General features: G+C 46.2%; 1 protein-coding gene across 4 annotated transcripts in view; it reads right to left on the bottom strand.

Annotated features, from left to right (window-relative positions):
• LOC140457099 (adenylosuccinate synthetase isozyme 2-like) overlaps nucleotides 1-11514 on the bottom strand; it is a 64972-nt gene that overhangs the window by 51393 nt on the left and 2065 nt on the right. For 2 of the 4 annotated variants that reach the window (XM_072551087.1, XM_072551088.1), the window contains exon 2: nucleotides 502-741. The exons of the other annotated variants lie outside the window; for them this stretch is intronic. In XM_072551087.1, coding sequence (XP_072407188.1) covers nucleotides 502-534 — 33 coding nt within the window. In that variant the 5' untranslated portion in view covers nucleotides 535-741. The remainder of the gene's footprint in view (nucleotides 1-501; nucleotides 742-11514) is intronic. 4 annotated transcript variants of the gene reach the window in all.

The following is an 11514-nucleotide window of genomic DNA, read 5'->3' as shown; positions in this document are numbered from 1 at the left end:
TGTCACTACCTATCCCTCCCCTCCAAAACTAAAACAAAGATGCTGAGGACGGTTACACTGCCCCACACTCTACCTCCCTGTTAGAGAGAGAGAGAGAGAGAGAGAGAGAGAGAGAGAGACAGAGCTGAACGTAGAATGTAGGAGGGAAAGGGCAGTGAGCTGCGGCGGAGTCAGAATGTTATAGGTTCAAGCTCTGCTCCAGACAATTAGACACAAACTCCAGGCTGATTCTCACAGCGCCATTACTGTAAGCGCACTGTGCTCTACCCATCATGAGCAAGTGAAGGAATAGGTTCAAATTAAAACCAGGGTGGCACAGTGGTTCACACTGCTGCCTCACAGCACCAGGGACCTGGGTTTGACACCTTTTATTCCTGATGCCAAGGGCTTTTGCCCGAAACGTCGATTTCGCTGCTCGTTGGATGCTGCCTGAACTGCTGTGCTCTTCCAGCACCACTAATCCAGTATTTGGTTTTCAGCATCTGCAGTCATTGTTTTTACCTTCAGGCAACTGTCCGTGTGCAGTTTATACATTTTCACTGTGTTTGCGAGGGCTTCCTCCGGGTGCTCTGGTTGCCTCCCACATCCCACAGATGTGCAGGCTGGATGGTTTAGTCATGGGGAATATAGGGCTACCGGGATGGGGCTGGGTGAGATGTCCTTCGGAGGGTCAGTGTGGACTCGATGGGCAGAATGGCCTGGTGCTGCACTGTCAGGATTCTATTCTACTCCTGGCAGCATCTGTGGGGAGAAATCAAAGTTAATGTTTCAAGTCCAGTGACCCTTCTTCAGCTCTGGATCCAAAACATTGACTCTGCCTTCTCTCCACAGATGCTGCCAGACCTGTTGAGTTTCTCCAGCAGTTTCTGTTTTAGTTGACGGATTTTTTTTATTTGCTTGTGGGATGTGGGTGTTGCTGCATTGCTCGTCCCTAGTTGCCCTTGAGAAGGTGGGAGTGACCTGCCTTCTTGAATCGCTGCAGTCTATGGGCTGTGGGTAGGCATGTTGTTTGACATGCATCTTACATATAACATTGGCACCTAAGTTCAGGCCTAACTTTGCTGAATTATGGTTGTCAGAACACCCTTGTGGACCTATATTTTGTTCCTGATTCCCTTTCGATCCTATCAGTTCAATTCTGGTCTCCCTGCTATAGGAAAGATGGTGTGAAACTTGAAAGGGTTCAGAAAAGATTTACAAGGATGTTGCCGGGAGATTTGAGCTACAGGGAGAGGCTGAACAGGCTGGGGCTGTTTTCTCTGGAGCGTCGGAGGCTGAGGGATGACCTTGTAGAAGTTTATAAAATCACGAGGGACATGGGTAGGGGAGTCCAGAACTACGGGGGATGGGTTTAAAGTGCGAGGAGGAAGATTTGATTCCCTACAGTGTGGAAACAGGCCCTTCAGCCCAACAAGTCCACACCGACCCTCCAAAGAGTAACCCACCTAGTCCCATTTCCCTCTGACTAATGCACCTAACACTGTGGGCAATTTACCACGGCCAATCCACCTGACCTGCACATCTTTGGACTGTGGGAGGAAACCCACACAGACACAGCTAGAATGTGCAAACTCCACACAGACAGTCTGCCCGAGGCTGGAATCGAACCTGGGTCCGTGAGGCAGCAGTGCCAACCACTGAGCCATTGTGCCACCCTAATTAAAAGGGACCTAAGGGACAACTTTTTCACACAGAGGGTGGTGTGTGTATGGAATGAGCTGCTAGAGGAGGTGGTGTTGGCTGGTACAATGACAACATTTAAAAGGCATCTGGATGGATAGGAAGGGTTTGGAAGGATATGGGCCGGGTGCTGGCAAATGGGACTAGGTTAATTTAGGATATCTGGTCGGCCTGGATGCGTTGGACCGAAGGGTCTGTTTCTGTGCTGTATAATCACTAATACCTCTTTGTGAATCGATTATTTTAAAGAAAATTTTGATTAAATCTCTTCCTAGCCTTCTGTACTCCAGTCTGATGGCTGTGTCACGTATCCATATCTTTAGCTTTGAAATCTTTGACTGATTTTGGAGCAGAAGAATGTATTTCTCCTTTGTGTTGTGATGTTAAGAGAGAAAAACGAGTCTTGCTCTTTGATGACCTGAACCAGACATGTGGCGTTCCTGACTGAAACATTGTGCTGGAGGCTACACTGGTGGGTGCGCCAAACGTCACCCCAAATTTCTATTGAACAAAGTCAGCAGGCCTTGAAGTTTCATCGCAGGTTTTAGAGATAATACCTGGAGTTCAGAGTATCACGCTTCCTCGGGGTAGGGCAACTACTGGGTTAGTTGGGGAAAATCAGGTCCCATTATCCTTGAAGTTGTCTCAGATGTGAGAATTTGATTAAATTGCCAAATTGTCGACCACAGTTTAAAGATATGAGCACACCAGGTTCTTGTTAGTCATTGAGAAGAATATCACTATTTATTGTCATCAAACTGTTCTTGACCAAGTTAAAAACAACACAACACCAGGTTATAGTCCAACAGGTTTCATTGGAAGCACTAGCTTTCGGAGCGACGCTCCTTCATCAGGTAGTTGTGAGGAGTTTGTGGAGTTTGCACGTTGTCCCTGTGTCTGCGTGGGTTTCCTCCGGGTACTCCGGTTTCCTCCCACAGTCCAAAGATGTGCAGGTCAGGTGAATTGGCCATGCTAAATTGCCCGTAGTGTTAGGTTAGGGGTAAATGTAGGGGTATGGGTGGGTTGCGCTTCGGCGGGTCGGTGTGGACTTGTTGGGCCGAAGGGCCTGTTTCCACACTGTAATGTAATGTAATATAATGAAACGGTTAAAGGTGGATAAATCCCCATGACCTGATCAGGTGTACCTGAGAACTCTGTGGGAAGCTAGAGAAATGATTGCTGGGCCTCTTGCTGAGATATTTGTATCATCGATAGTCACAGGTGAGGTGCCGAAAGACAGGAGGTTGGCAAACGTGGTGCCACTGTTTAAGAAGGGCAGTAAAGACAAGCCAGGGAACTATAGACCGGTGAGCCTGACCTCAGTGGAGGGCAAGTTGTTGGAGGGAATCCTGAGGGACAGGATGTACATGTATTTGGAAAGGCAAGGACTGATTCAGGATAGTCAATATGGCTTTGTGTGTGGGAAATCATGTCTCACAAACTTGATTGAGTTTTTTGAAGAAGTAACAAAAAAGATTGATGAGGGCAGAGCAGTAGATGTGATCTATATGGACTTCAGTAAGGTATTCGACAAGGTTCCCCATGGGAGACTGATTAGCAAGGTTAGATTTCATGGAATATAGGGAGAACTAGCCATTTGGATACAGAACTGGCTCAAAGGTAGAAGACAGAGGGTGGTGGTGGAGGGTTGTTTTTCAGACTGGAGGCCTGTGACCAGTGGAGTGCCACAAGAATCGGTGGTGGGTCCTCTACTTTTTGTCATTTACATAAATGATTTGACAATAGACAATAGATGCAGGAGTAGGCCATTCTGCCCTTCGAGCCTGCACCGCCATTCAATATGATCATGGCTGATCATTCCTAATCAGTATCCTGTTCCAGCCTTATCTCCATACCCCTTGACTCCACTATCTTTAAGAGCTCTATCCAATTCTTTCTTAAATGAATCCAGAGACTGGGCCTCCACTGCCCTCTGGGGCAGAGCATTCCACACAGCCACCACTCTCTGGGTGAAGAAGTTTCTCCTCATCTCTGTCCTAAATGGTCTACCCCGTATTTTTAAGTTGTGTCCTCTGGTTCGGCACTCCCCCATCAACGGAAATATGTTCCCTCCTGCCAGAGTGTCCAGTCCTTTCATAATCCTATACGTTTCAATCAGATCCCCTCTCTGTCTTCTAAACTCAAGGGTATACAAGCCCAGTCGCTTCAGTCTTTCCGTGTAAGGCAATCCTGCCATTCCAGGAATTGACCTCGTGAACCTACGCTGCACTCCCTCAATAGCCAGAATGTCTTTCCTCAAATTTGGAGACCAGAACTGTACACAGTACTCCAGGTGTGGTCTCACCAGGGCCCTGTACAGCTGCAGAAGCACCTCTTTGCTTCTATACTCAATCCCTCTTGTTATGAAGGCCAGCATGCTATTAGCCTTCTTCACGACCTGCTGTACCTGCATGCTTGCCTTCATTGACTGGTGGACAAGAACACCCAGATCTCTCTGAACAGCCCCTTTACCTAATTTGATACCATTGAGGTAGTAATCTGCCTTCCTGTTCTTGCCACCAAAGTGGATAACCAGACATTTATCCACATTAAACTGCATCTGCCATGCATCTGCCCACTCACCTAACTTGTCCAGGTCACCCTGTAATCCCCTAACATCCTCATCACATTTCACCCTACCACCTAGCTTTGTGTCATCAGCAAATTTGCTAATGTTATTGCTGATACCATCTTCTATATCATTTACATATATTGTAAAAAGCTGCGGTCCCAGCACGGATCCCTGCGGTACCCCACTGGTCACTGCCTGCCATTTCGAAATGGAGCCGTTAATCACTACCCTTTGTTTCCTATTAGCCAACCAATTCTCTATCCAATCTAGTACTTTGCCCCCAATCCCGTGCGCCCTAATTTTACTCACTAACCTCTTGTGTGGGACTTTATCAAAAGCTTTCTGAAAGTCCAGGTACACTACATCCACTGGATCTCCCTCGTCCATCTTCCGAGTTACATCCTCAAAAAATTCAAGAAGATTAGTCAAGCATGATTTCCCCTTCATAAATCCATGCTGACTCTGTCCTATCCTGTTACTATTATCCAGATGTGCCGTAATTTCATCCTTTATAATAGACTCCAGCATCTTTCCCACCACTGAGGTCAGACTAACTGGTCTATAATTTCCTGCTTTCTCCCGCCCACCCTTCTTAAAAAGTGGCACAACATTAGCCGCCCTCCAATCCTCAGGAACCGACCCCGATTCTATTGAACTCTGGAAAATAATCACCAGCGCATCCACGATTTCCCGAGCCACCTCCTTCAGTACCCTGGGATGCAGGCCATCAGGTCCCGGAGACTTATCAACCTTCAGACCTAACAGTCTCTCCAACACCAAATCCTGGCAAATAGAAATTCCCTTAAGTTCAGGTCCTTCAGCCACTGTTACCTCAGGGAGATTGCTTGTGTCTTCCCCAGTGAACACAGATCTGAAGTACCCATTTAATTCCTCTGCCATTTCTTCGTTCCCAGTAATATATTCCCCTGCTTCTGTCTTCAAGGGCCCAATTTTTGTCCTAACCATTTTTTTGCCTTGGACATTTGGATGCGAGCATAAAAGATACAGTTAGTAAGTTTGTAGATGACACCAAAATTGGAGGTGTAGTGGACAGCGAAGAGAGTTACCTCAGATTACAACAGGATCTGGACCAGATGGGCCAATGGGCTGAGAAGTGGCAGATGGAATTTAATTCAGATAAATGCGAGGTGCTGCATTTTGGAAAAGCAAAACTTAGCAGGACTTATACACTTAATGGTAAGGCCCTAGGGAGTGTTGCTGAACAAAGAGACCTTGGAGTGCAGATTCATAGTTTCTTGAAAGTGGAGTCGCAGGTAGATAGGATAGTGAAGAAGGCGTTTGGTATGCTTTCTTTTATTGGTCAGAGTATTGAGTACTGGAGTTGGGAGGTCATGTTGCAGCTATTCAGGACATTGCTTAGGCCACTATTGGAATATTGCGTGCAATTCTGGTCTCCTCCCTATCGGAAAGATGTTGTGAAACTTGAAAGGGTTCAGAAAAGATTTACAAGGAAGTTGCCAGGTTTGGAGAATTTGAGCTACAGGGAGAGGTTTTCCCTGGAGCGTCGGAGGCTGAGGGGTGACCTTATAGAGGTTTATGAAAACATGAGAGGCATGGATCGGGTGAACAGACAAAGTCTTTTCCCTGGGGCAGGGGAATCCAAAACTAGAGGGGCATAGGTTTAGGGTGAGAGGGGAAAGACATAAAAGAGACCTAAGGGGCAACTTTTTCACGCAGAGGGTAATACGTGTATGGAATGAGCTGCCAGGGGATGTAGTGGAGGCTGGTACAATTTCAACATTTAAGAGGCATTCGGATGGGTATATGAATAGGAAGGGTTTGGAGGGATATGGGCCGGGTGCTGGCAGGTGGGACTAGATTGGGTCGGGATATCTGGTTAGCATGGACGGGTTGGACCGAAGGGTCTGTTTCCATGCTGTGCATCTCTATGACTCTATGAGAGAAAACAGAGTTGACATTTCGAGTCCAGTGGCTGTTCTCTCTCCACAGCTGCTGCCAGAGCTGCTGAGTTTCTTCAGCAATTTCTGTTTGTTTCAAGGAAGCAGAGTACTGGCACCAATCTGCAACACATTCGTTGACTCTTTTGGTTTTCTGTCGACTCTTTCCGATTCTTTGCGAATGACGTGAGACTGTGGATACGCTGGTTCTCAGTCTCTCATTCGCGGGGTTGTGGACTGGAAGAAATTGTTCCCCTCTTTTTCCTTCCAACGAGGGAATTTGCAGAGAGAGTACTTCACAAGAAGATGGCGAGTGAGACCAGCCACTAGGCAGTACGGTGGCTCAGTGGTTAGCACTGCTGTCTCACAGCACCAGGGTCCCAGGTTTGATTCCACCCCTTGGGTGACTGTCTGTGTGGAGTTTGCACATTCTCCCTATGTCTGTGCGGGTTTGCTCCAGTTTCCTCCCAAGGTCCAATGACCTGCAGGTCAGGGTGAATTGTCCATGCTAAATTGCCCATCGTGTTAGGTGCATTAGTCAGAGGGTAGATGTGGACTTGTTGGGCCGAAGGGCCTGTTTCCACACTGTAGGGGATTTAATCATTTTCTGTTGACGTCCACACGCCAGGAGGGATAACAAGGTCACGGTGCTTTCTCTTTGTATTCTAGAAGCTTCCCCTGTACTGTGCATATTCAAAGTTGTAGCCAGGAATCAACCAACTGAAACCAATCAAAAGGCTGGGCAAAGTTGCTCTGAACACACCCACAAAGGGGCTGATGCATCTAGCATTCTCCTCCAGTGCTTAAATAAGGTAACTTTGTCGATGAAACTCACGATGAGTTCCATGAATGTTCAAGAGCACGGAAACAGACCCTTCGGTCCCATCAGTTCATGCCGACCATATTCCCAAACTGAACTAGTCCCACACTTGCCTGCACCTGGCCCATATCCCTCCAAATGTTTTTTTATTCATGTACTTATCCAACTGTCTTTTAAATGTTGTGACTGTACCTGCATCCACCGGTTTTTCTGGAAATTCATTCCACACACAAACTACACTGTGTTAAAAAATAACTCGTCCTCATGTCTTTTTTAAAATCTTTCTCCTCTACCCTTAAAAATACACCCCGTGGTCTTGAAATCCCACATCCGAGGGAAATGACACCTGCCATTCACCTTATCTATCCCCCTCATGATTTTATGAACCTCAATAAGGTCACATCTCAAACTCTTACATTCCAATGAAAAAAGTCCCAGCTTATCCAGTTCTCCCTATAATCCAAACCTCCCCTCCAATCCCAGTAACACCCTGGTAAATCTCTTCTGAACCCTCTCCAGCTTAATAATATTCGTCCTATAACTGGGTGATCAGAACTGGACACAGTATTCCAGAAGAGGCCGCACCAACATCCTGTACAAAGGCATGGCTGCCAAATGACATGAATTGGGCTCTACAACCACCTCCTTCCATTGTTTCCTTGGTTTAAAGCCATATCTTTTCCCGTTTCCAGGCTATAGACTGAAAAAATCCAGTCTGTAGAAGAGTGAAATGAGAGTATGTTCAGAAAGGTAAAGGCAGGTTGGAGAGAGCTGGAGTGTTTCTGTCACAATCGCTTTGATTTATTTGTTGTTAGTGCGAGTGTTAGTGAAAACACTGAGGATTTAACGCAGTAAAGTAGGTTTTCAGAAGGCATTTTGCCAACGTGCCACTTGGGAGGGTCGTCACACAGCCACTGCAGGGCAGAAGGAAGCCATTTGGCCCATCATGTCAGCACCGGCCATCTGAGAGAACATTCCAATGAAAGCTCTTCCACTGCCTTCTCTCTGTAACCCTTCATGTTGTTCTCCTTCAAATAACCATCCAACTCCCTTGTGACAGCCTCAATTTAATCTGCTTCCAGCACGGCCATCTATCATTCAGCGCATGCTAGACCCTAACCATTTGTTGTGTGAGATTTCTTTTCTTCTCTGATCTCTTTCATGTGGTCGGGAAATCACTTTAGACCTGTGCCCTCTCAATGTCGTCCTTTTCACGAATGGGAACAGTTTTTCCTCATTTACTCTGCCCTGTCCCCTATCCATTGTGAAAACCACTATCAGATCCTATCCCAATAGCTCCGTCTCCTCAGGAAGCAGTCCCAAAATCCCCAATCCACGTTCACAACTCAACATTCCACAATCCCAGAACCAAATGTCTTTGTACCCTTGCCTCAGAGTTGGATGTAACGCTCAAGCTGAGGCTGACATTAAGGTCTTCTACAATTCTAACATGACCACACTGCTGCTGTACTCTATGCTGTATTGTTAACAAAGCCAAGGACATTGTATGGTTTTAATAGTACCTGATCTCTCCACCTGTCCTGGCGCCTTTGAATCTCTCAGCTCCTGCACCCCTATAGATGTTGCACCTTTTGTATTCTATTATCGGCTGTGATGGGCTGTGTGGGTCATCTGCATGACCAACACAAGATTCCCCACTCAGACACTCTACTCCCAGCTCTGAAAGGGCAGGCAAGCCCCAGATGAACAGAGGAAGCACCTCAGAGATACCCTCAAGGCCTCACTGGAGAAGTGCAGCATCCCCACAGACGCCTGGGAATCACTGGTCCAAGACTGCACAAAGTGGAGAAGGAGCAACCCTTTAGAACTGTATTTTTTTTATTGTCTCTTCTGAGCAAAAGTAATCACCTCACACGTTTGTTGCAAAGATTAAAGCACATGAAAGGAAGTTAAAATTAAAATAAATTGGGCACAAATTGTAGAAATCCGGAATACTTTCCCTTTCAAAATCCTTTCACCTTGGGCGGCATGATGGCTCAGTGGTTAGTACAGCTGCCTCACAGGACCAGGGTTCGATTCCAACCTCGGGTGACTGTCGATGGGGAGTTTGCACGTTCTCCCCCGTGTCTCCATGGGTTTCCTCCCACAAAGTTTAGGGTCGATTGGCTGTGCTAAATAGCCTATGTCCAGGGATGTGCAGGCTAGGTGGGTTAGCCATGGGAAATGCGGGGTTACAGGGACAGGGTATTGGAAGGGATGTGGGTCTGCGCGGGATGCTCTTCAGAAGATCAGCGTAGTCTCAAACTGCCTGCTTCCATACTGTAGGGATTCAATGAAAACGAGGATTGATTAAATTTAAGTAAGGGTATTAAGATAGCAAGACACATGGATGGAATTAAGACAGAAATCCGCCTGACCTAAATCAAAGGCAGGGTGCAAGATTGAGATATCCGCTGTGGTAAAGTGGGTAACTTTCTTGCCTCTGATTGACAAGGTGTGGGGTTCAAGATTCACTACAGATGTTTCAACAGCAAAATGTGGATGCTGCTGGGAATCTACAAGGAGGGCCGTTGTCCAATGGACAACTCAAAAACCTGAGAACTATCAAAAAGGGAGGACTGACGACTGGATTCTAATGCCATATGGACGTTGAGATGGATCAGGAGAAGGGACATTATCAGGGATCAGCAAATGAGGAATCAGTGATTATGGGATTCCATCAATGGAAGCAACTGAGAAGAAATTATTGGGGGGCGGGGGGAGAGAGAAAATTTGATGACCCCACCTGAAGAACATTACAGCCTTGGTCTTCATTAGAAATGTGTGAGAGGAAGAGGTTTAAATCCAAAGGAAGTGGAAGACACACAACAAACAGACAGGGAGAGAACATAGTCTATTAGCATTGTCGCAATCCCAAATGAAATGGGAGGAGCCGAAATATAAAACAGCGTGCCCAATGCCAATTCTGAGAGAGAGCTGCATTGTTGCTGTTTATTCTCACAACACAGCTCCTTCTTTTAGTTAACATCTGAACCCTCTTGTTTTCAATTGTTTTATGAGAGAAATCAGTTTCTCCCTATCTACTCTGTCAGATCCTTCATAATTTTGAAAGTTTCTATCCAATCTCCTCTCCAAGGAAAACAAGACTAAATTTTCCACTCTATCTTCATAAATGAAGGATTCAATTGCTGGAACCAACGATTGTCTTCAGCCCCTTCTCCACCCTCTCATCTCCTTCCTAAAGTGTGATGTTCAGGACTGTACGCTGTACTCCACCTCATGTCTAACTGGTTTGATTACAAGGCAAAAGGGAGTATTGCAAATGCTGGAGATCAGAGTCAAGATTAGAGTGGTGCTGGAAAAGCACAGCAGGTCAGGCAGCATCTGAAGAACAGGAAAATCAATGTTTTGGGCAAAAACTCTTCATCAGCCCTTCCTGATGAAGGGCCTTTGCCAAAACGTCAATTTTCCTGCTCCTTGGATGCTGCCTGACCTGCTGTGCTTTTCCAGCACCGCTCTAATCTTGACTCTGATTAGAAGTAAGCGACACATCCTTTTAGAAGATTTTGCAGAAGAATGGAAGGGAGGATGTTATCTTAGTTGCACTGTGTAGAAAATGTACCCCTTCATCCCATTGCCAAAAATTCCAAACATCCTTTAGGGCACCATGGTGGATCAATGGTTAGCACTGCTACCTCACAGCACAAAGGTCCCAGGTTCAATTCCAGCCTCGGGTAGCTGTCTGTGTGGAGTTTGCACATTTTCCCCATGTCTGCGTGGGGGTGCTCTGGTTTCCTCCCACAGTCCAAAGATGTGGACGTAACAAAGAGGATTGATGAGGGCAGAGTGGTAGATGTAATCTATATGGACTTCAGTAAGGAATTCAACAAGGTTCCCCATGGGAGACTGATTAGCAACGTTAGATTTCATGGAATACAGGGAGAACTAACCATTTGGATACAGAACTGACTCAAAGGTAGAAGACAGAGGATGGTGGTGGAGGGTTGTTTTTCAGACTGGAGGCCTGTGACCAGTGGAGTGCCACAAGGATCGGTGCTGGGTCCTCTACTTTTTGTCATTTACATAAATTATTTGGATGCGAGCATAAGAGGTACAGTTAGTAAGTTTGCAGATGACACCAAAATTGGAGGTGTAGTGGACAGCAAAGAGGGTTACCTCAGATTACAACAGGATCTGGATCAGATGGGCCAATGGGCTGAGAAGTGACAGATGGAGTTTAATTCAGATAAATGCGGGGTGCTGCATTTTGGGAAAGCAAATCTTAACAGAACTTATACACTTAATGGTAAGGTCCTGGGGAGTGTTGCTGAACAAAGAGACCTTGGAGTGCAGGTTCATAGCTCCTTGAAAGTGGGAGTTGCAGATAGACAGGATAGTGAAGAAGGCGTTTGGTATGCTTTCCTTTATTGGTCAGAGTATTGAGTACAGGAGTTGAGAAGTCATGTTGCGGCTGTTCAGGACATTGGTTAGGCCACTGTTGGAATATTGTGTGCAATTCTGGTTTCCTTCCTATCGGAAAGATATTGTGAAACTTGAAAGGG

This window comes from Chiloscyllium punctatum, chromosome 31, assembly GCF_047496795.1.
Source record: "Chiloscyllium punctatum isolate Juve2018m chromosome 31, sChiPun1.3, whole genome shotgun sequence".
NCBI classification, from domain to species: Eukaryota; Metazoa; Chordata; class Chondrichthyes; order Orectolobiformes; family Hemiscylliidae; genus Chiloscyllium; species Chiloscyllium punctatum.
This window is presented reverse-complemented; position numbering and strand designations above follow the sequence as displayed.